The 24,721-nt window shown below is 49.9% G+C and overlaps 1 protein-coding gene across 1 annotated transcript; it reads left to right on the top strand.

Moving 5' to 3' along the window:
• Window positions 1-4,142: 4,142 nt before the first annotated feature.
• On the top strand, window positions 4,143-22,845 carry FOXH1 (forkhead box H1). Its single transcript, XM_059476472.1, has 4 exons — window positions 4,143-4,204; window positions 4,275-4,398; window positions 14,491-14,595; window positions 21,793-22,845. Exons 1-4 carry the CDS (start codon window positions 4,143-4,145, stop codon window positions 22,843-22,845), a joined length of 1,344 nt encoding a protein of 447 aa, XP_059332455.1.
• Window positions 22,846-24,721: the final 1,876 nt, after the last annotated feature.

Raw genomic sequence — 24,721 nt, 5'->3', positions numbered from 1 at the left:
CCCAAATCTCAAAATCCCAAATCTCAATTTCCAATCCCAAACCCCCAAATCCCAAACCCAAATCTCAATCCCAAAGCCCCAAACCCCAAATCCCCAATCCCAAACCTTGAATCCCAACCCCCAATCTCAATCCTAAATCCCCAAATCCCCAAATCCCAATCCCTAAATCCCAAACTCCAAATCCAAATCCCAATCCCAAATTCCCAATCCCCATTCTCAATACTAAATCCAATTCCCGAATCCAAACCCTAAATCCCAAAATCCCAAATCCTGAGCCCAGATCCCCAATCCCAAACCCCAAAACCCCAAATCCCCAAATGCCCAAACCCCAAAACCCCAAAACCCCAAAACCCCAAATCCCCAAATCCCCAAATCCCAATTCCCCAAACCCCGGCCTCAACACTCCAATCCCAACTCTCCAATCCCAAAATCCCAATCCAAACTCTCCGATCCCAAATCCCAAAACCCCAAATCCCCAATCCCAAACCTCAAACCGGCAATCCCAGATCCCAATCAAAAAATCCCAACTCCAAACCCCAAATCCCCAGTGCCCAATTTCAATCCCAAATCCAACTCCCAAATCCCAATCCCAAAATCCCAAATCCCAAAATCCCAAATCCCAAATCCCAATCCCAGTTCCCCAATCCCCAATCTCAAACCTAAATCCAAATCCCAAACCCCAAATCCCCAATCCCAAACCGAAATCCCAATCCCAACTCTCCAGTCCCAAAATCCCAAAATCCCAAAATCCCAAATCCCCAGACCCCAAACCCCTCCCCACCCCCCACCCCCGGGCGGGTCCCGTCCCCTCCCCCGGGATAAATCCCAAACCCCAAAACCCCAAACCCCAATCTCAATCCCTAAATCCCTAAATCCCCAAATCCCCAAATCCCAAAATCCCAAACCCCAAATCCTCCATCCAAATCCCCAATCCCAATCCCAACTCTTCAATCCCAAAATCCCAAAATCCCAAATCCCCAAATCCCCAAATCCCCAAATCCCCACATCCCAACCCCCAGACCCCTCCCCATCACCTTCCCCGCCCAGGTCCTTTCCCCTCCCCCGGGATAAACCCCAAATCCCAAATCCCAAATCCCAAATCCCAAATCCCCAATTTCAATTCCCAAATCCCAAACCCCCAATCACAAACCCCAAAACCCGAACCCCAAATCCCCAATCCGAAATCCCAAAATCCCAAAATCCCAAATTCCCAAATCTCAGTCCCAAACCCCAGATTCCCAATCTCAATTCCCAACCCCAATCCCCAATCTCAATCCTAAACCCGGATCCCAAATCCCAGAACCCCAAAATCCCAAACCCCAAATTCCCAAATCCCAGAACCCCAAATTCCCAAATCCCAATCCCAAACCCCAAATTCCCAATCCCAACTCTCCAATCCCAAATCCCAATCACAAACCCCAATCCTTAACCCCCAGACCCAAATCCCAATTTCCAAATCCCAAATTCCCAAACCCCAGACCCCAGACCCAATTCCCAAATCCCAATCCCAACTCTGCCCTCCCAAACCTCAATCCCAAATCCCGAACCCCAAATCTTAATCCCATATCCCAAATACCAAACTCCAAATGCCAAATCTCAAAATCCCAATCCCCAAATCCCAAATCCCAGAACCCCAAATCCCAAAATCCCCAATCCCAGAACCCCAATCCCAAATCCCAAATCCCGAACCCCAATTTCAATTCCCAAATCCCAAACCCCCAATCACAAACCCCAAAACCCGAACCCCAAATCCCCAATCCGAAATCCCAAAATCCCAAACCCCAAATTCCCAAATCTCAGTCCCAAACCCCAAATTCCCAATCTCAATCCTAAACCCCAAATTCCCAAATCCCAGAACCCCAAAATCCCCAATCACCAATCCCAAACCCCAAATTCCCAAATCCCAAACCCCAAATTCCCAATCCCAACTCTCCAACCCCAAATCCCAATCACAAACCCCAATCCTTAACCCCCAGACCCAAATCCCAATTTCCAAATCCCAAATTCCCAAACCCCAGACCCCAGACCCAATTCCCCAAATCCCAATCCCAACTCTGCCACCCAAAACCCCAAAACCCCAAACCCCAGACCCCAGACCCAATTCTCCAAATCCCAATCCCAACTCTGCCCTCCCAAACCCCAAAATCCCAAATCCCGAACCCCAAATCTTAATCCCATATCCCAAATCCCAAACTCCAAATGCCAAATCTCAAAATCCCAATCCCCAAATCCCCAATCCCAGAACCCCAATCCCAAATCCCAGAACCCCAATCTCAAATCTCAATCCCAAACCCCAAAATCCCAAAACCCCAAAACCCCAAACCCCAAATCCATTCCACAATCCCCAATTCTGAATCCCCAATCCCAAATCCTGAAATCCCAAAATCCCCAAATCCCAGATTCCCAAAACTCAAATCCCAAACCCCAAATCCCAATCCAAACTCTCCAATCCCAATCCAAACTCTCCAATCCCAAATCCCAAACCGCAGCCCCCAGACCCCTCCCCACGCCCACCCCCAGCCAGGTCCCGTCCCCTCCCCCGGGATAAATCCCAAACTCCAATCCCAAATCCCAAATTCCAAAATCCCCTAAACCCCAACCCCCAAATTCCCAAATCCCTAATCCAGACTCTCCCAATCCCAAAATCCCAAAATCCCGAATCCCGAATCCCAATCCCCAGACCTCTCCCCACGCCCGCCCCCATTCAGGTCCCGTCCCCTCCCCCGGGATAAACCCCAAACCCCAAACCCCAAATCCCAAACCTCAATCCCAATCCTGAACCCTAAAACCCAAATTCCCAAATTCCCAAAATCCCAAGCCCCAAACCCCAAATCTTGAAATCCCAAATCTCAATTTCCAATCCCAAACCCCAAATCCCAATCCCAAACCCTGAACCCCAATCCCCATCTCAATCCTAAATGCCCAAATCCCAAAACCCCAAACCCCAAATAACAAACCCCAAAACCCAACCCCCAAATCCCCAATCCGAAAATCCCAAAATCCCAAATCTCAGTCCCAAACCCCAATCCCCAATCTCAGTCCTAAACCCAGACCCCAAATCCAAATCCTAAATCCCTGAAATCACAAAATCCCAAACCCCAAACCTCAAATCCCCAGTCCCAATAATCCCAAATCCCGAAATCCCAAATCCCAAATCCCAAAATCCCAATCCCAAATTCCCAATCCCCAATCTCAAATTCCCAATCGCCAATCTCAATCCCAAATCCCAAAATCCCAAATTCCCAACCCCCAGACCCCTCCCCACGCCCGCCCCCATTCGGGTCCCGTCCCCTCCCCCGGGATAAATCCCAAACCCCAAACCCCAAATCCATTCCACAATCCCCAATTCTAAATCCCCAACCCCCAAATCCAAAATCCCAAAACCCCCAAATCCCAAACCCCCAATCCCAAATCTTGAAATCCCCAAATCCCAAAATCCCAAAATCCCAAGCCCCCAGACCCCTCCCCACGCCCGTCCCCGTTCGGGTCCCGTCCCCTCCCCCGGGATAAATCCCAAACCCCAGAACTCCACATCCCAAAACCCCAAATCCCAAAACCTCAAATCCCAAAATCCCCAATCCCAATTTCCCAATCCGCAATCTCAATCCTAAATCCAAAATCCCAAAATCCCAATAATCCCAAAATCCCAAATTCCCAAACCGCAGCCCCCAGACCCCTCCCCACGCCCGCCCCCGTTCGGGTCCCGTCCCCTCCCCCGGGATAAACCCCAAACCCCAAACCCCAAACCCCAAATCCCAAATCCAAAATCCCAAAACCCCAAAATCCCAATAATCCCAATCCCAAAACCCCAAAACCCCAAAATCCCAATAATCCCGAATCCCGAAATCCCGAATTCCCGAAATCCCAAACCGCAGCCCCCAGACCCCTCCCCACGCCCGCCCCCGTTCGGGTCCCGTCCCCTCCCCCGGGATAAACCCCAAACCCCAAATCCAAAAACCCATAATCCCAAATCCCCAACGCCCAAAATCCCAAATCCCAAAATCCCAATAATCCCAAAATCCCAAATTCCCAAATTCCCAAAATCCCTGGTCCCAGACCCCTCCCCACGCCCGCCCCCGTTCGGGTCCCGTCCCCTCCCCCGGGACAAGTCCCGACCCTTCCCCTCCCGCGCCGCCCCCGCGATGCCGCCGCCGCCGCCGCCGCCGCCCGGAGCGCCCGAGCCGGCCCGGGACGGCTCCCGCGAGCCCTTCCGGAGCTCCGGGGGCTCCTCCCGGGGGGGACTCTCGGGCCGGCTCCCGGCGGGGCTCCCGCAGCTCCCCGGGATCCCCGCGGCGCCCCCAGCGCTACCGGCGCCACCCCAAGCCCCCGTACTCGTACCTGGCGCTCATCGCCCTCGTCATCCGCGCCGCCCCCGGCCGCCGCCTCAAGCTCGCCCAGGTACCGGACGGGAGCACCGGGAGAGCCCCCGGAGCCTCTCGGGGATCCTCATCCATCCCCGGGAGCCCCGAATTGGGATCCTCATCCATCCCCGGGAGCCCCGAATTGGGGTCCTCATCCGTCCCTGGGATCCTTTCGGGGTTCCCCATCCAGCCCCGGGAGCCCCGAATTGGGGTCCTCATCCGTCCCTGGGATCCTTTCGGGGTTCCCCATCCATCCCCGGGAGCCCCGAATTTGGATCCTCATCCCGGGGACCCTTTCGGGATTCCCTCCCGATCCAGCACCGGGAGCGCCGGGAGAGCCCCGGGAGCCTCTCGGGGACCCCAATCCAGCCCCGGGAGCCCCAAATTGGGATCCTCATCCATCCCCGGGAGCCCCGAATTGGGATCCTCATCCCGGGGACCCCCGAATTGGGATCTTCATCCAGCCCCGGGACCCTCTTGGGATTCCCGATCCAGCCCCGGGAGAGCCCCGGGACCCTTTGAGGATCCCCATCCATGCCCGGGAGCCCCAAATTGGGATCCTCATCCGTCCCTGGGATCCTTTCGGGGTTCCCCATCCATCCCCGGGAGCCCCGAATTTGGATCCTCATCCATCCTCGGGGCTTTCTCGGGGTTCCCCATCCATGCCCGGGAGCCCCGAATTGGGATCCTCTGGGATCCAGGTCAGGATTCCCTCCCGATCCAGCCCCGGGACCCTCCGGGATCCCCCAAATTCTCCCCGGGAGCCCCGAATTGGGATCCTCATCCAGCCCCGGGAGCCCCGAATTGGGATCCAGGTCAGGGTTTCCTCTCGATCCAGCCCCGGGAGCACCGGGAGAGCCCCAGGACCCTCCGGGATCCCCCAAATTTTTCCCGGGAGCCCCGAATTGGGATCCTCTGGGATCCAGTTCAGGGTTTCCTCTCGATCCTGCCCCGGGAGAGCCCCGGGACCCTCCGGGATCCCCCAAATTCCCCCCGGGAGCCCCGAATTGGGATCCTCATCCCCGGGAGCCCCGAATTGGGATCCTCGTCCCTGGGAGCCTCTCGGGATTCCCGATGCAGCCCCGGGACCCTCTCGGGGCTTCTGGTCCACACCGGGAGCACCGGGAGAGCCCGGGACCCTCCAGGATCCCCCAAATTTTCCCCGGGAGCCCCGAATTGGGATCCTCATCCCTGGGAGCCCCAAATTTGGATCCTCGTCCCTGGGAGCCTTTGGGGATCCCCGATCCATGCCCGGGAGCCCCGAATTGGGATCCTCTGGGATCCAGGTCAGGATTCCCTCCCGATCCAGCCCCGGGAGCACCGGGAGAGCCCCGGGACCCTCCGGGATCCCCCAAATTCCCCCCGGGAGCCCCGAATTGGGATCCTCTGGGATCCAGGTCAGGGTTTCCTCTCGATCCTGCCCCGGGAGAGCCCCGGGACCCCTCCGGGATCCCCCAAATTCTCCCCGGGAGCCCCGAACTGGGATCCTCGTCCCCGGGAGCCTCTCGGGATTCCCAATCCAGCCCCGGGAGCCCCGAATTGGGATCCTCGTCCTCTCCCGGGACCCTTTGGGGATCCCCGATCCATCCCCGGGACCCCCGAATTCCAGGACTTCAATTTTCATCTTAGAACTTCCAAATTCCCGAGATCCCAAAATTCCCCTCCCTCTCCCCCCCAAAAAAAAAAAAAACCCAAATTCCAAAAGCCCCAGACCCCAAATCCCTCCAAAAAAACCCCAAAATTCCCCAAAACCCCGCCAGAAAACCCCAAAAATCCCCAAAACCGCCCCAGAAAACCCCAAAAATCCCAAACTCCAAAACCTCCAGACCCAAATCCCTCCAAAAATTCCCCCCCAAAAAAACCCCAAATTCCAAAAGCCCCAGACCCCAAACCCCCCCCAGAAAACCCCAAAAATCCCCAAAACCGCCCCAGAAAACCCCAAAAATCCCAAACTCCAAAACCTCCAGACCCAAATCCCTCCAAAAATTCCCCCCCAAAAAAAACCCCAAATTCCAAAAGCCCCAGACCCCAAATCCCTCCAAAAAAACCCAAAATTCCCCAAAACCCCGCCAGAAAACCCCAAAAATCCCCAAAACCCCCCCAGAAAACCCCAAAAATCCCGAACTCCAAAACCTCCAGACCCAAATCCCTCCAAAAATTCCCCCCCAAAAAAACCCCAAATTCCAAAAGCCCCAGACCCCAAATCCCTCCAAAAAAACCCAAAATTCCCCAAAACCCCGCCAGAAAACCCCAAAAATCCCAAACTCCAAAACCTCCAGACCCAAATCCCTCCAAAAATTCCCCCCCAAAAAAACCCCCAAATTCCAAAAGCCCCAGACCCCAAATCCCTCCAAAAAACCCCAAAATTCCCCAAAACCCCGCCAGAAAACCCCAAAAATCCCCAACCCCCCCCAGAAAACCCCAAAAATCCCAAACTCCAAAACCTCCAGACCCAAATCCCTCCAAAAATTCCCCCCCCCCCCCAAAAAAAACCCAAAACCAAAACCCCAAAAAATCCCAAACCTCGACGCCCTCCTTGAGCTCAAATCCCCAAAAATCCCAGATTGGAAAAAGTTGGAAGCCAAAAGAAGCCCAAGTGACAGAAAAAAAATCTGAAAAAATTAAAAGAAACCAAATATCCTTTAAAAAATCCCCCAAAAATCTCAAAAAAAAAAAAAAAAATCACCAAAAATCCACCAAAAACCCCTGCAAAAAAAAAAAATTCCCCAAAAAATTTCCAAAAAAATCCCCCCCAAAATGCCAAAAACTGCCTCAAAAAACCTCCAAAAATCCCCCCAAAATCCCTTAGAAATCCCCCCAAAAATCCCACAAAAGTTCCCCCAAAATCCCCACAAACATCCTCCAAAAAATCCGCTAAAAATTTTTACAAAATTCCCTAAAAATTAAAAAAAAAAAAAAAAATCTTGGAAAACCCCCAAAAACCTCAAAAAATCCCCCCCCAAAAACCCGTTAGAAATTCACAAAAAAATGGGAAAAATCTCCAGTTTTTAAAAATCCCCGGCCCCCCTCAAAAAATCCCCCCCAAAAAAACCTGAAAAAATCCCAAAATTTCCCAAAAATCTCCAAAATAATCCCAAAAAATTGCCAAATGTGCCCCAACACCCCCACAAAATGCCCCAAAAATTCCCCAAAAATCCAACAAATCCCCCAAAAATGCAAAAAATCCCCCAAAAATCCACAAAACCCCTTGAAAGTCACCCCAAAATCCCCAGTAAATCCCAAATTCTCCCAAAAAATCCTCAAATAACGCCCCAGAAAAGCCCAAAAATCCCCCCCAAAATTTCCAAAAAATCCCAATAAACCCCCCAAAAATCCCTTTAAAAATCCCAAAAAATCCCTTTAAAAAGCACCCAAAAAAACCTTTAAAAATCCCCCAAAAAAACCCTTTAAAAATCCCCCAAAAATCCCAATAAACCTCCCAAAAATCCCTTTAAAAATCCCCAAAAATCCCTTTAAAAATCCCAAAAAATCCCTTTAAAAATCCCCAAAAAATCCCTTTAAAAATCCAAAAAATCCCTTTAAAAATCAAAAAAAACCCTTTAAAATCCCCAAAAAATCCCAATAAACCTCCCAAAAATCCCTTTAAAAATCACCCAAAAAATCCCAAAAAATCTCAAAAAATCCCTTTAAAAATCCCAATAAACCCCCCAAAAATTCCTTTAAAAAAAACCCCAAAAATCCTGAAAAACCCCTTAAAAATACCAATAAAGCCCCCAAAATCTCCAAAAATCCCTTTAAAAATTCCCCAAAAAAACCCTTAAAAAATCCCAACAAACCCCCCAAAAATCCCTTTAAAAATCCCCAAAAATCCCTTTAAAAATCCCAAAAAAATCCCTTTAAAAATCCCCAAAAAAAACCTTTAAAAATCCCCAAAAAATCCCAATAAACCTCCCAAAAATCCCTTTAAAAAATCCCCCCAAAATTCCCTTTAAAAATCCGAAAAAAATCCCCAAAAAATCTCAAAAAATCCCTTTAAAAATCCCAATAAACCCCCAAAAAATCCCTTTAAAAATCCCAAAAAAATCCCTTTAAAAATCCAAAAAAAAACCCTTTAAAAATCCCAATAAACCCCCCAAAAATCCCTTTAAAAAAACCCCAAAATCCCGAAAAAACCCTTAAAAATACCAATAAAGCCCCCAAAAAATCCCAAAATATCCCTTCAAAAATCCCAATAAACCCCGCCAAAATCTCCAAAAATCCCTTTAAAAATCCCCAAAAATCCCTTTAAAAATCCCAAAAAACCCTTTAAAAATCCCCAAAAATCCCTTTGAAAATCCCCAAAAAAACTCCCAAAAAGTCCCTTTAAAAATCCCAAAAAAAACCTTTAAAAATCCCCAAAAAATCCCAACAAACCCCCAAAAAATCCCTTTAAAAATCCCCAAAAAATCCCCAAAAAAATCTCAAAAAATCCCAAAATATCCCTTTAAAAAATCCCAATAAACCCCCCCAAAATCTCCAAAAATCCCTTTAAAAATTCCCCAAAAAAACCCTTAAAAAATCCCAACAAACCCCCCAAAAAATCCCTTTAAAATTCCCCTCAAAAATAAAAAAAAATCCCCCCAGAATTACAAAAAAATCCCCCCGGAAATCCCCAATCAACGCCCCAAAATCCCCAAAATCCCCAAAATCCCAAAAATCCCCAAAGGCCGAAACGGCAGCGCTGCCCCTCCCCCACCCCCGGGGCTGGCGCTGTCGCCGCTGTCGCGACAGGAGGGACACGGGAGGGACAAGGGGGGGACACAGTGGGGACACAGGAGGGACACGGGAGGGACACGGGAGGGACAAAATCGGGACAAAGTTGGGACACAGGAGGGACAAAGTCGGGACAAAGCCGGGGCACAGGAGGGACAAAGTCAGGACACAGGAGGGACACGGGAGGGACACAGGAGGGACACAGTCGGGACAAAATCGGGACACAGAGGGACACAGGAGGGACAAGGGAGGGACAAAGTCGGGACAAAGTCGGGACACAGGAGGGACACGGGAGGGACACAGGAGGGACAAGGGAGGGACACAGGGGTGACACAGGAGGGACACGGGAGGGACAAAGTCGGGACAGAGGAGGGACACAGGAGGGACAAGGGAGGGACACGGGAGGGACACAGGGGTGACACAGGGGTGACAAAGTGGGGACACAGGAGGGACACAGGAGGGACACAGGGGTGACACAGGAGGGACAAGGGAGGGACAAAGTGGGGACACAGGAGGGACACAGGAGGGACAAGGGAGTGACACAGGGGTGACAAAGTGGGGACACAGGAGGGACAAAGTTGGGACAAAGTCGGGACAAAGTTGGGACACAGGAGTGACACAGGAGGGACACAGGAGGGACAATGTCGGGACACAGGAGGGACACAGGAGGGACACAGGAGGGACAAGGGAGGGACACAGGAGGGACACAGGAGGGACAAGGGAGGGACAAGGGAGGGACACAGGAGGGACAAAGTGGGGACACAGAGGGACAAAGTCGGGACACAGGAGTGACACAGGGGTGACAAAGTGGGGACACAAGAGGGACACAGGAGTGACACAGGAGGGACAAAGTCGGGACAAAGTCGGGACACAGGAGGGACACGGGAGGGACAAGGGAGGGACACGGGAGGGACACGGGAGTGACAAGGGAGTGACACAGGGGTGACAAAGTCGGGACACAGGAGGGACACGGGAGGGACACAGGAGGGACACAGGGGTGACAAAGTGGGGACACAGGAGGGACACGGGAGGGACACGGGAGGGACACGGGAGGGACACGGGAGGGACAAAGTCGGGACAAAATCGGGACAAAGTCGGGACACAGGAGGGACAAGGGCGGGACACAGGAGGGACAAAGTCGGGACAAAGCCGGGGCACAGGAGGGACAAAGTCAGGACACAGAGGGACACAGGAGGGACACAGGGGTGACACAGGAGGGACAAAGTCGGGACAAAGTCGGGACACAGGAGGGACACAGGAGGGACACGGGAGGGACACGGGAGGGACAAGGGAGGGACACAGGAGGGACACAGGAGTGACACAGGGGTGACAAAGTGGGGACACAGGAGGGACACAGGGGTGACACAGGAGGGACACAGGAGGGACAAAGTCGGGACACAGGAGGGACACAGGAGGGACACAGGAGGGACACGGGAGGGCCAAAGTCGGGACAAAGTCGGGACACAGGAGGGACACAGGAGTGACACAGGAGGGACAAGAGTGGGACACAGGAGGGACAAAGTCAGGACAAAGTCGGGACACAGGAGGGACAAAGCCGGGGCACAGCCGGGACACAGTCGGGACACAGGGGTGACACAGGGGTGACACAGGGGTGGCACAGTCGGGACACAGCCGGGACACAGGGGTGACAGAGGGGTGACACAGGGGTGACACAGGGGTGGCACAGCCGGGACACAGGGGTGACAGAGGGGTGACACAGGGGTGACACAGGGGTGACACAGGGGTGACACAGTCGGGACACAGTCGGGACAAAGTCGGGACACAGGGGTGACGCAGCCGGGACACAGGGGTGACACAGGGGTGACACAGGAGGGACACAGCCGGGACACAGGGGTGACACAGGGGTGACACAGGAGGGACACAGGGGTGACAAAGCCGGGGCACAGCCGGGGCACAGTCGGGACACAGGGGTGACACAGGGGTGACACAGTCGAGACACAGCCGGGACACAGTCGGGACACAGGGGTGACAGAGGGGTGACACAGGGGTGACACAGGGGTGACACAGGGGTGACAAAGCCGGGGCACAGCCGGGGCACAGTCGGGACAAGGGCGGGGCAGCGGCGGCGCCGCGGGGTCTGGGGGCCTTTGGCACCTTTGGCACCTTTGGCACCTTTGGCACCTTTGGCACCTTTGGCTCCTTTGGCTCCTTTGGCACCTCCGGCCGCGCCTTTGTCGCCGCTGTCGCCGCTGTCGCCGCTGTCGCCGCTGTCGCCGCTGTCGCCGCCGCTGTCGCGTCCCCTCCCCCCGGCAGGGCCCCAGGGGGCGCGGGTGGGGGAGGGGCGGCAATGGGGGAGTTTGGGGACCTTAAAGGGAATTTTTAAGGGATTTTTGGGGAATTTTGAAGGGATTTTGCAGGGAGATTGTTTGGATTTTAAAGGGATTTTTTTGGGATTTTTTGGGATTTTGAAGGGATTTTTAAGGGATTTTTGGGGAATTTTGAAGGGATTTTGCAGGGAGATTGTTTGGATTTTAAAGGGATTTTTTTGGGATTTTTTGGGATTTTGAAGGGATTTTTAAGGGATTTTTGGGGAATTTTGAAGGGATTTTTTTTTGGATTTTTAAGGGGTTTTTAAGGGATTTTTGGGGATTTTTAAGGCATTTTACAGGGAGTTTTTGGGGATTTTTAAGGGATTTTACAGGGAGTTTTTGGGGATTTTACAGGGAGTTTTTGGGGATTTCTTCGGGATTTTAAAGGGATTTTTTCGGGATTTTTAAGGGATTTTTTGAGGACTTTTAGGGATTTTTTTAGGGATTTTTAGGGATTTTTTTAGGGATTTTTGGGCATTTTTAAGGGATTTTGTAGGGAGATTTTTTGGATTTTAAAGGGATTTTTTAGGGGTGTTTTGGGATTTTTAAGGGATTTTTAAAGGGATTTTTAAGGGGTTTTTAAGGGATTTTTGGGGAATTTTTAAGGGAGTTTTGGGGATTTTTTGGGGAATTTTAGGGAGTTTTTGGGGATTTTTTGGGGAATTTTTAGGGATTTTTTAGGGACTTTTTGAGGGATTTTTTGTGGATTTTTAAGGGATTTTTTAAGGATTTTTGGGGATTTTTAAGGGATTTTTTTTTGGATTTTTAAGGAGTATTTGGGGATTTTTAGGGATTTTTTGCGGATTTTTAAGGGATTTTGTAGGGATTTTTGGGGGATTTTTGGAGATTTTTTGGGGATTTTTTCGGGATTTTTTCGGGATTTTTAAGGGAGTGTTTGGGAATTTTTTGGGGATTTTTAAGGGATTTTAGAGGCAGTTTTGGGGATTTTTTTTTTATTTTTAAGGAATTTGTAGGAATTTTTAAGGGATTTTTAAGGGATTTTTTGGGGAGTTTTTGGGGATTTTTAAGGGATTTATTTGGGGATTTTTTTGGGATTTTTTTGTGGTTTTTAGGAATTTGGAAACCCCAAAATTCCCAGATCCCCCCAATATTTTGCTCCCCAGATCCTGCAGCGGCTGCGGGCGCTGTTCCCGTTTTTCGGGGGCGGTTACCAGGACTGGGATTTGGGAATTTTGGGGGATTTTTTTGGGATTTTCGGGGGGATTTTTTTGGGATTTTTTTAGGGAATTTTTGGGATTTTTAAGGGAGTTTTGGGGATTTTTTGGGGTTGGGATTTGGGGATTTTTTAGGGATTTTTTAGGGATTTTTGGAGATTTTTAAGGGATTTTTTGGGGATTTATAGGGATTTTTAAGGGATTTTGGGGGGATTTTTTTGGGATTTTGGGGGGATTTTTGGGGGGATTTTTTAGGGAGTTTTTGGGATTTTTAAGGGAGTTTTGGGGATTTTTTAGGGATTTTTAAGGGATTTTGTAGGGAGTTTTTGAGGGTTTTTGGGGGATTTTTAAGGGATTTTTTGGGGATTTTTTTGGGGATTTTTAAGGGATTTATTTGGGGATTTTTTTGGGATTTTTTTGTGGTTTTTAGGAATTTGGAAACCCCAAATTCCCAGGATCCCCCCAATATTTTGCTCCCCAGATCCTGCAGCGGCTGCGGGCGCTGTTCCCGTTTTTGGGGCCGGTACCAGGGCTGGGATTTGGGAATTTTGGGGGATTTTTTTGGGATTTTCAGGGGGATTTTTTTGGGGTTTTTTTAGGGAATTCTTGGGATTTTTAAGGGAGTTTTGGGGATTTTTTGGGGTTGGGATTTGGGGATTTTTTAGGGATTTTTTAGGGATTTTTGGAGATTTTTAAGGGATTTTTTGGGGATTTATAGGGATTTTTAAGGGATTTTGGGGGGATTTTTTTGGGATTTTGGGGGGATTTTTTTGGGGATTTTTTTAGGGAGTTCTTGGGATTTTTAAGGGAGTTTTGGGGATTTTTTAGGGATTTTTAAGGGATTTTGTAGGGAGTTTTTGAGGGTTTTTGGGGGATTTTTAAGGGATTTTTTGGGGATTTTTTTGGGGGATTTTTGGGAGGATTTTTTTCAGGATTTTTTTGGGATTTTTTTGTGGTTTTTAGGAATTTGGAAACCCCAAAATTCCCAGATCCCCCCAATATTTTGCTCCCCAGATCCTGCAGCGGCTGCGGGCGCTGTTCCCGTTTTTGGGGCCGGTACCAGGGCTGGGATTTGGGAATTTTGGGGGATTTTTTTGGGATTTTCGGGGGGATTTTTTTGGGGTTTTTTTAGGGAATTTTTGGGATTTTTAAGGGAGTTTTGGGGATTTTTTGGGGTTGGGATTTGGGGATTTTTTAGGGATTTTTTAGGGATTTTTGGAGATTTTTAAGGGATTTTTTGGGGATTTATAGGGAGTTTTTGGGGATTTTTTGGGGATTTTGGGGGGATATTTTTGGGATTTTGGGGGGATTTTTTTGGGGATTTTTTTAGGGAGTTCTTGGGATTTTTAAGGGAGTTTTGGGGATTTTTTAGGGATTTTTAAGGGATTTTGTAGGGAGTTTTTGAGGGTTTTTGGGGGATTTTTAAGGGATTTTTTGGGGATTTTTTGGGGGATTTTTCGGGATTTTTTTGGGATTTTTTTGGGGTTTTTAGGAATTTGGAAACCCCAAAATTCCCAGATCCCCCCAATATTTTGCTCCCCAGATCCTGCAGCGGCTGCGGGCGCTGTTCCCGTTTTTCGGGGGCGGTTACCAGGGCTGGGATTTGGGATTTTTTTGGGATTTTTTGGGGGATTTTTCAGGATTTTTTTGGGATTTTTTTGGGGTTTTTAGGAATTTGGAAACCCCAAAATTCCCAGGATCCCCCCAATTTTCCACCCCGAAGATCCTGCAGCGGCTGCTCACCCTGTGCCCGTTTTTCGCGGGCGGTACCAGGGCTGGGATTTGGGAATTTTGGGGGATTTTTTGGGATTTTGGGGGGGATTTTTTTGGGATTTTCAGGGGGATTTTTTGGGATTTTAGGAATTTGGAAACCCCAAAATTCCCAGATCCCCCCAATATTTTGCTCCCCAGATCCTGCAGCGGCTGCGGGCGCTGTTCCCGTTTTTCGGGGGCGGTTACCAGGGCTGGAAGGATTCCGTGCGCCACAACCTCTCCTCCAACCCCTGCTTCGCCAAGGTCTGCGCGTTTTTGGGGTTTTTATGGGGTTTTGGGGTTTTTAGGGGTTTTTTGGGGGGTTTTTAGGGGGTTTGGGGGTTTTTTATGGGGTTTTTTGGGGGGTTTTATGGGGTTTTATGGGGTTTTTATGGGGTTTTTTGGGGGGTTTTTATGGGGTTTGGGGGTTTTTTTGGGGGGTTTTTTGGGGGTTTTGGGGGTTTTTAGGGGTTTTTTGGGGGGTTTTTATGGGGTTTGGGGGTTTTTTTTGGGGGTTTTTATGGGGTTTTGGGGGTTTTTTATGGGGTTTTTATGGGGTTTTTGGGGTTTTCATGGGGTTTTTTGGGGTTTTTGGGGGGTTTTTAGGGGTTTTTTATGGGGTTTTTGGGGGGTTTTGGGGGTTTTGGGGGTTTTTATGATTTTTTTGGGGGGGGGTTTATGGGGTTTTGGGGGTTTATGGGGTTTTGGGGGTTTTTATGGGTTTTTTTGGGGGTTTTGGGGGGTTTTATGGGATTTTGGGGGGGTTGGAGTTTTTTGGGATTTTTATGGGGTTTTGGGGGTTTTATGGGGTTTTGGGGGTTTTTTATGGGTTTTTTTGGGGGTTTGGGGGGGTTTTATGGGGTTTTTTTGGGGTTTTGGGGGGGTTGGGGTTTTTATGGTTTTTTTTTGGGTTTTTGGGGTTTTCATGGGGTTTTTTGGGGTTTTTGGGGGGGTTGGGGTGTTTTGGGGCTTTTTGGGGTTTTTGGGGTTTTCATGGGATTTTTTGGGGGTTTTGGGGGGTTTTTAGGGGTTTTTTGGGGGGTTTTTATGGGGTTTGGGGGTTTTTTATGGGGGTTTTTGGGGGGTTTTGGGGTTTTTGGGGGTTTTTATGGGTTTTTTTGGGGGTTTTGGGGGGTTTTATGGGGTTTTGGGGGGGGTTGGGGTTTTTGGGGGTTTTTATGGGTTTTTTTGGGGGTTTTGGGGGGTTTTTATGGGGTTTTTTGGGGGCTTTTGGGGGTTTTTATGGGGTTTTTGGCGGTTTTATGGGGTTTTTATGGGGCTTTTTGGGGGTTTTTAATGGGGTTTTTTGGGGGGTTTTGGGGGGTTTTATGGGGTTTTTTTGGGGGGTTTTGGGGGTTTTTATGGGGTTTTGTGGGGTTTTTGGGGGGTTTTTATGGGGCTTTTTGGGGGTTTTTAGGGGTTTTTGGGGGTTTTTATGGGGTTTGGGGATTTTTCATGGGGTTTTTTGGGGGTTTTGGGGGTTTTATGGGGTTTTTTTTGGGGGTTTTGGGGGTTTTTATGGAGTTTTGTGGGGTTTTTGGGGTTTTTATGGGGTTTTGGGGGTTTTTAGGGGTTTTTTGGGGGGTTTTTATGGGGTTTGGGGGTTTTTTATGGGGTTTTTTGGGGGGTTTTGGGGGTTTTATGGGGTTTTTTTGGGGGGTTTTGGGGGTTTTTATGGGGTTTTTGGCGGTTTTATGGGGTTTTTATGGGGCTTTTTGGGGGTTTTTTATGGGGTTTTTTGGGGGTTTTGGGGGATTTTATGGGTTTTTTTTGGGGTTTTGGGGGGGTTGGGGTTTTTATGGTTTTTTTTGGGTTTTTGGGGTTTTCCTGGGGTTTTATGGGGTTTTTGGGGGGTTTGGGGGTTTTTGGGGTGTTTATGGGGTTTTGGGGTGTTTATGGGGTTTTTTGGGGTTTTTATGGGGTTTTTTGGGGTTTTTTTATGGGTTTTTTGGGGGTTTTGGGGGGGTTTTATGGGGTTTTTTGGGGTTTTGGGGGGGTTGGGGTTTTTATGGGTTTTTTTGGGGTTTTTGGGGTTTTCATGGGGTTTTATGGTGTTTTTGGGGGGTTTTGGGGTTTTTGGGGGTTTTTATGGGTTTTTTGGGGGTTTTGGGGGGTTTTATGGGGTTTTGGGGTTTTTATGGGGTTTTTTGGGGGTTTTGGGGGGGTTGGGGTTTTTATGGATTTTTTTGGCGTTTTGGGGTTTTCATGGGGTTTTATGGGGTTTTGGGGGGGTTTTTATGGGGTTTTGGGGTTTTTATGGGGTTTGGGGGTTTTTTATGGGGGTTTTTGGGGGGTTTTGGGGTTTTTGGGGGTTTTTATGGGTTTTTTTGGGGGTTTTGGGGGGTTTTATGGGGTTTTGGGGGGGGTTGGGGTTTTTGGGGGTTTTTATGGGTTTTTTTGGGGGTTTTGGGGGGTTTTTATGGGGTTTTTTGGGGGCTTTTGGGGGTTTTTATGGGGTTTTTGGCGGTTTTATGGGGTTTTTATGGGGCTTTTTGGGGGTTTTTAATGGGGTTTTTTGGGGGGTTTTGGGGGGTTTTATGGGGTTTTTTTGGGGGGTTTTGGGGGTTTTTATGGGGTTTTGTGGGGTTTTTGGGGGGTTTTTATGGGGCTTTTTGGGGGTTTTTAGGGGTTTTTGGGGGTTTTTATGGGGTTTGGGGATTTTTCATGGGGTTTTTTGGGGGTTTTGGGGGTTTTATGGGGTTTTTTTTGGGGGTTTTGGGGGTTTTTATGGAGTTTTGTGGGGTTTTTGGGGTTTTTATGGGGTTTTGGGGGTTTTTAGGGGTTTTTTGGGGGGTTTTTATGGGGTTTGGGGGTTTTTTATGGGGTTTTTTGGGGGGTTTTGGGGGTTTTATGGGGTTTTTTTGGGGGGTTTTGGGGGTTTTTATGGGGTTTTTGGCGGTTTTATGGGGTTTTTATGGGGCTTTTTGGGGGTTTTTTATGGGGTTTTTTGGGGGTTTTGGGGGATTTTATGGGTTTTTTTTGGGGTTTTGGGGGGGTTGGGGTTTTTATGGTTTTTTTTGGGTTTTTGGGGTTTTCCTGGGGTTTTATGGGGTTTTTGGGGGGTTTGGGGGTTTTTGGGGTGTTTATGGGGTTTTGGGGTGTTTATGGGGTTTTTTGGGGTTTTTATGGGGTTTTTTGGGGTTTTTTTATGGGTTTTTTGGGGGTTTTGGGGGGGTTTTATGGGGTTTTTTGGGGTTTTGGGGGGGTTGGGGTTTTTATGGGTTTTTTTGGGGTTTTTGGGGTTTTCATGGGGTTTTATGGTGTTTTTGGGGGGTTTTGGGGTTTTTGGGGGTTTTTATGGGTTTTTTGGGGGTTTTGGGGGGTTTTATGGGGTTTTGGGGTTTTTATGGGGTTTTTTGGGGGTTTTGGGGGGGTTGGGGTTTTTATGGATTTTTTTGGCGTTTTGGGGTTTTCATGGGGTTTTATGGGGTTTTGGGGGGGTTTTTATGGGGTTTTGGGGTTTTTATGGGGTTTTGGGGGTTTTTATGGGTTTTTTGTGGGTTTTGGGGGGTTTTATGGGGTTTTTTTGAGGTTTGGGGGGGTTGGGGTTTTTACGGTTTTTTTTGGGTTTTTGGGGTTTTCCTGGGGTTTTATGGGGTTTTATGGGGTTTTTGGGGGTTTTGGGGGGTTTTATGGGGTTTTGGGGGGGGTTGGGGTTTTTTGGGATTTTTATGGGGTTTTGGGGGTTTTTATGGGTTTTTTTGGGGGTTTTGGGGGGTTTTATGGGATTTTGGGGGGGTTGGGGTTTTTTGGGATTTTTATGGGGTTTTGGGGTTTTTTTATGGGGTTTTTTGGGGGTTTTGGGGGGGTTGGGGTTTTTATGGGTTTTTTTGGGGTTTTTGGGGTTCTCATGGGGTTTTATGGGGTTTTGGGGGGGGTTGGGGTGTTTTGGGTTTTTATGGGGTTTTGTGGGGTTTTCATGGGTTTTTTTGGGGTTTTTGGGGGTTTTTGGGGGTTTTTTGGGGGTTTTTATGGGGTTTTGGGGGTTTTTAGGGGGTTTGGGGGTTTTTTATGGGGTTTTTTGGGGGGTTTTGGGGGGTTTTATGGGGTTTTTTTGGGGGGTTTTTGGGGTTTTTATGGGGTTTTTGGCGGTTTTTTGGGGTTTTATGGGGCTTTTTGGGGATTTTTTATGGGGTTTTTTGGGGGTTTTGGGGGGTTTTTATGGGGTTTTTTTGGGGGGTTTTGGGGGTTTTTATGGGGTTTTTGGCGGTTTTATGGGGTTTTTATGGGGTTTTTTTGGGGGGTTTTGGGGGTTTTTATGGGGTTTTTGGCGGTTTTTGGGGGGTTTTTATGGGGTTTTGGGGGTTTTTAGGGGGGTTTTTATGGGGCTTTTTGGGGGTTTTTTATGGGGTTTTTGGGGGTTTTGGGGGGGTTGGGGTTTTTATGGGGTTTTTGGGGTTTTCATGGGGTTTTTTGGGGTTTTTGGGGGGTTTTTAGGGGTTTTTTGGGGGGTTTTTATGGGGTTTTGTTGGTTTTGGGGGGGTTTTATGGGGTTTTTTGGGGGTTTTGTGGGGGTTGGGGTTTTTATGTTTTTTTTTGGGTTTTTGGGGTTTTCATGGGGTTTTATGGGGTTTTGGGGGGGGGGTTGGGGTGTTTTGGGGCTTTTTGGGGTTTTTGGGGTTTTCATGGGATTTTTTGGGGTTTTTGGGGGGTTTTTAGGGGTTTTTTGGGGGGTTTTATGGGGTTTTTTGGGTTTTTATGGGGCTTTTTGGGGGTTTTTATGGGGTTTTTTGGGGGTTTTGGGGGGGTTTTATGGGGTTTTTTTGGGGTTTTGGGGGGGGTTGGGGTTTTCATGGGATTTTTTATGGGGTTTTGGGGTTTTTTTTTGTGGTTTTTATGGGGTTTTTTGGGGGGTTTTTAATGGGGTTTTTGGGGAGTTTTGTGGGGTTTTTAATGGGGTTTTTGGGTGGATTTGAGGTTTTTATGGGGTTTTGGGGTTTTTTGGGGTTTTGTGGGGTTTTGGGGGGATTTTGGGGAGTCCTTGGGGTTTTTATGGGGTTTTTGGTGATTTGGGGGTTTTTATGGGTTTTTGGGGGTTTTGGGGTTTTTATGGGGTTTTTTGGGGCTTTTGGGGATTTTGAGTTTTTAGGGGATTTTTGGGTTTTTTGGGGTTTTTAGGGGGTTTTTGGGGCATTTTGTGGGGTTTTGGGGGATTTGGGGTTTTTTGGGGTTTTTATGGGGTTTTTGGGTGTTTTATGGGGTTTTGGGAGGGGTGTTGGGGATTTTTATGGGGTTTGGGGATTTGGGGATTTTGGGGTCCCAATTTGGGGGTTTTGGGGTTTGATTCAGGGGATTTTGGCGTCCCATTTTTCTTGGGTTTGGTGTCCTGATTTGGGGATTTTGGGGTCACATTTAGGGGATTTTGGGGGTCGGGATTTGGGGGCTTTGGAGTCTTGATTTTGGGGTCAAAACTTGGAGGATTTTGGGGTCACATTTAGGGGATTTTTGGGGTTCTGATTTGGGGGTTTTGGGGTTCCTATTTGGGGATTTTGGGGCTCCAATTTGGGGGTTTTGGGTTTCCAATTTGGGGGTTTTTGGGTCCTGATTTTGTGGTTTTGGGGCCGCATTTAGGGGATTTTTGGGGATGGAATTTGGGGGTTTTGGGGTTGCAGTTTGGGGGTTTGGGGGTCACATTCAGGGGATTTCCAATTTGGGGGGTTTGGGGTCCTGATTTGGGGGTTTTAGGGTCTGAATTTGGGGGTTTGGGGTCCAAATGAGGTTTTTATGGGGTTTTTTTGGGGGTTTCTCATGGGGTTTTTTGGGGGTTTCTCCCAGGATTTTTTGGGGTTTCTCCCGGGGTTTTTTGTTTTTTAGGATTTTTGGTTTTCCCACCCTATAATTTGAATTTTGTCAGGTGCTGCAGGACCCCTCCAAGCCGCACTCCAAGGGTCCCTTTTGGGGTTTTTTATGGGATTTTTGGGTTTTTTTATGGGATTTTTGGGGTTTTTTAATGGGATTTTTTGAGGTTTTTGGGGGATTTTTTGGGGGTTTTTGGGGTTTCTCCTGGTTTTTTTTAGGATTTTCGGTTTTCCCACTGCACAATTTGAATTTCCCCCCTCCCAGGTGCTGCAGGACCCCTCAAAGCCGCACTCCAAGGGTCCCTTTTTGGGGTTTTTTATGGGATTTTTGGGGGTTCCCATGGGATTTTTTGAGGTTTTTGGGGGATTTTTTGGGGGTTTTTGTGGTTTCTCACAGGTTTTTTTTTAGGATTTTTGGTTTTCCCACCGCATAATTTGAATTTCCCCCGTGCCCAGGTGCTGCCGGACCCCTCCAAACCCCAAACCCGGGGGAGCCTCACTTGGGGTCCCTTTGTGGGGTTTTTAATGGGATTTTTTTGGGGGTTTTTGGGGTTTTTATGAAATTTTTTGGGGGTTTTTGGGGTTTCTCACAGGGTTTTTTTTAGGATTTTCGATTTTCCCACTGAACAATTTGAATTTTCCCCGTGCCCAGGTGCTGCAGGACCCCTCCAAGCCGCACTCCAAGGGTCCCTTTGTGGGGTTTTTTATGGGATTTTTGGGGGTTCCCATGGGATTTTTTGAGGTTTTTTGGGGGATTTTTTGGGGGTTTTTGTGGTTTCTCACGGGGATTTTTTTCGGATTTTTGGTTTTCCCACCCCATAATTTGAATTTCCCCCCTCCGTGCCCAGGTGCTGCAGGACCCCTCCAAGCCGCACTCCAAGGCTCCTTTTTGGGGTTTCCCATGGGATTTTTTTGGGGTTTCTCATGGGATTTTTTGGGGGTTTTTGTGGTTTCTCACAGGATTTTTTTAAGATTTTCGATTTTCCCACTGCACAATTTGAATTTTCCCCGTGCCCAGGTGCTGCAGGACCCCTCAAAGCCGCACTCCGAGGGTCCCTTTTGGGGTTTTTTATGGGATTTTTGGGGGTTTTTAATGGGATTTTTGGGGGTTTTTTATGGGATTTTTTGGGGTTTCTCATGGGATTTTTGGGGTTTTTTTGGGGGTTTTTTATGGGATTTTTTGAGGTTTTTTGGGGGATTTTTTGGGGGTTTTTGTGGTTTCTCATGGGATTTTTTTAAGATTTTCAATTTTCCCACCGCACAATTTGAATTTTCCCCCCTCCCAGGTGCTGCAGGACCCCTCCAAGCCGCACTCCAAGGCTCCTTTTTGGGGTTTCCCATGGGATTTTTTGGGGTTTCCCATGGGATTTTTTGGGGTTTTTGTGGTTTCTCCCGGGATTTTTTAAGATTTTGGTTTTTCCCGCCGCACAATTCGCGTTTCCCCCTCCCCAGGTGCTGCAGGACCCCTCCAAGCCGCACTCCAAGGCTCCCTTTGTGGGGTTTTTTATGGGATTTTTGGGGGTTTTTTATGGGATTTTTTGGGGTTTCTCATGGGATTTTTGGGGGTTTCTCATGGGATTTTTGGGGGTTTTTGTGGTTTCTCACGGGATTTTTTCGGATTTTGGTTTTTCCCGCCGCACAATTCGCGTTTCCCCCTCCCCAGGTGCTGAAGGACCCCTCCAAGCCGCACTCCAAGGGCAATTTCTGGACGGTGGACGTGTCGCGGATCCCGCCGGCGGCGCTGCGGCTGCAGAACACGGCGGTGGCGCGGGGCGCCCTGGGCACCGCGCCCGCCTTCGTGCCCGACCTGGCGCCGTTCGTGCTCTCGGGGTGCCCCTACCCCCCGAACCCATCCCCGAACCCCCCGAACCCCCCGACCTCCTCCTTCTCCATCGATTCCCTGCTCCGCGACAGCGCCCCCAAATTTTCGGCCGTTTCGCCCCGAAACTGGGGGTGCCCCCCGGCCTGGGCGCTGCTGCCCGCGTCCCACGGCGCGGGGGTGGCGCCCAACGCTGTGGCGCCCGGCGCGGCGCCACCCAACGCGATGGTGCCCAATGGGGTGGCGCCCAACGTGGGGCCACCCAACGCGGTGGTGCCCAACGGGGTGGCGCCCAATGTGGTGCCACCCAACAGCGTGGCGCCCAACGGGGTGGCGCCCAACGCGGTGCCACCCAACGCGATGGTGCCTAACGCCGTGGCGCCCAACGTGGGGCCACCCAACATGATGGTGCCCAACGGGGTGGCGCCCAATGTGGTGCCACCCAACGCGATGGTGCCCAATGGGGTGGCGCCCAACGTGGGGCCACCCAACGCGATGGTGCCTAACGCCGTGGCGCCCAACGCGGTGCCACCCAACGCGATGGTGCCCAACGGGGTGGCGCCCAACGCGGTGCCACCCAACAGCGTGGCGCCCAATGGGGTGGCGCCCAACACGGTGCCACCCAACGCGATGGTGCCCAATGGGGTGGCGCCCAACGCGGTGCCACCCAACAGCGTGGCGCCCAACGCGGTGCCACCCAACACGGTGGCGCCCAACGCGGGGACCCCGAATTCGGGGCGCCACTGGGGGGTCCCGGCCCGGAGCTTTGGGGAGAAATCCCCGAACCCCGAGCGGGATTTTGGGGGGGCGGCGCCCCCCGCCCATGCCCCACCCCCCAACAAGAGCGTCTTCGACGTTTGGCTGAGCCACCCCGGCGACATCGCCATCCGCGGCTGATGACGTCATAGGGGCGCCCCAAAATTTTGGGGGTCAGCCCCAAACCTGGGACAAAAATTTTGGGGTGTCAGGGCCCCCAAAAAATGGCGGAATTTGGGGGTGAAACGCCCCAAAATTGAGTTTAAACACCCCAAATTTCATCCAAATTCTCCCTGATTTGGAGGTGATGACGTCATAGGGGAACCCCCAAAAATTTGGTGATGTCATCCCCTCCTATGACGTCATACACCCCCAAAATTTGGGGGATTTTGATGCAATTTTGAGGTGTTTGGACTCAATTTTTTGGCGTTTCACCCCAAATTTTTGACATTCTGAGGGGGTGACACCCCAAAATTTTGGGGTGCCCCTATGACGTCATCACTCCTAAATTTGGGGGGTCTGGACGCGATTTTGGTGGTGACACCCCCAAATTTTAGGGTGTTTAGACTCAATTTTGGGGCATTTCACCCCCAAATTTTGCCCAAATCCCACCCAAAAATTTGGGGGTGCATGAGGTCATGGGGGCGATGACGTCATAGGGGCACCCCAAAATTTTTAGGGTGTCACACCCTCAAAATGTCAAAATTTGGGGGGGAAATGCCCCAAAATTGAGTCTGAACACCCCAAAATTTGGGGGTGTCACAACCAAAATCACGTCCAGACCCCCCAGATTTAGGACTGATGACGTCATAGGGGCACCCCAAAATTTTGGGGGTCACCCCCAAATCTGTGACAAAAAATTTTGGGGTGTCAGCACCTAAAAACGGCAAAATTTGGGGGTGAAACGCCCCCAAAATCGAGTCTGAACGCCCCAAAATTGCCTCAAACCACCCCCAAAAGTTGTGGTGATGACGTCACAGGGGCACCCCCAAATTTGGGGGGATCCCCGCCCAAAAAATTGAATCGAAATCCCCCAAAATTTTGGGGTCAAACCCCCCCGGAATGGCCCCAAAATGCGGGGCTGAATGGCAATGACGTCATCGGGGTTTCCACGCTCCATATATGGGCGTGGTGACGTCACCGGGGTTTCCCCTGTCCGTATATGGAGGTGGTGACGTCACCGGGGTTTCCCCGGTCCGTATATGGGCGTGGTGACGTCATCGCTGCTGTCCCGTGTTTCCCCTCCCTCTTTTCAATAAAGGATCGGCCGGATTGAACCAGTTTGAGCCAGTTTGAGCCAGTCTGCACCAGTTTGAGCCAGTTTGAGCCAGTTTGCACCAGTTTGAGCCAGTTTGAACCAGTTTGAGCCAGTTTGAGCCAGTTTGCACCAGTTTGAACCAGTTTGAGCCAGTTTGAACCAGTTTGCACCAGTCTGCACCAGTCTGCACCAGTCTGCACCAGTCCCTCCCAGTTTGCACCAGTTTGAACCAGTTTGAACCAGTTTGCACCAGTTTGCACCAGTCTGCACCAGTCTGCACCAGTCCCTCCCAGTTTGCACCAGTTTGAACCAGTTTGAGCCAGTTTGAGTCAGTCTGCACCAGTTTGAACCAGTTTGCACCAGTCTGCACCAGTTTGAGCCAGTTTGCACCAGTCTGCACCAATCTGCACCAGTCCCTCCCAGTTTGCACCAGTTTGAGCCAGTTTGAACCAGTTTGAACCAGTTTGAACCAGTTTGAACCAGTTTGAACCAGTTTGCACCAATCTGCACCAGTCCCTCCGAGTTTGCACCAGTTTGAACCAGTTTGAGCCAGTTTGAGCCAGTTTGCACCAGTTTGAACCAGTTTGCACCAGTTTGAGTCAGTTTGCACCAGTTTGCACAAGTCTGCACCAGTTTGAACCAGTTTGAGCCAGTTTGCACCAGTTTGAACCAGTTTGAACCAGTTTGAGCCAGTTTGAGCCAGTTTGAGCCAGTTTGAACCAGTTTGAACCAGTTTGAGCCAGTTTGAGCCAGTCTGCA

This window comes from Ammospiza nelsoni, chromosome 1 (assembly GCF_027579445.1).
Source record: "Ammospiza nelsoni isolate bAmmNel1 chromosome 1, bAmmNel1.pri, whole genome shotgun sequence".
Taxonomy (NCBI): Eukaryota; Metazoa; Chordata; class Aves; order Passeriformes; family Passerellidae; genus Ammospiza; species Ammospiza nelsoni.
Note: the sequence above shows the minus strand (reverse complement) of the source record. Positions and strands in the feature narration are given on the sequence as shown.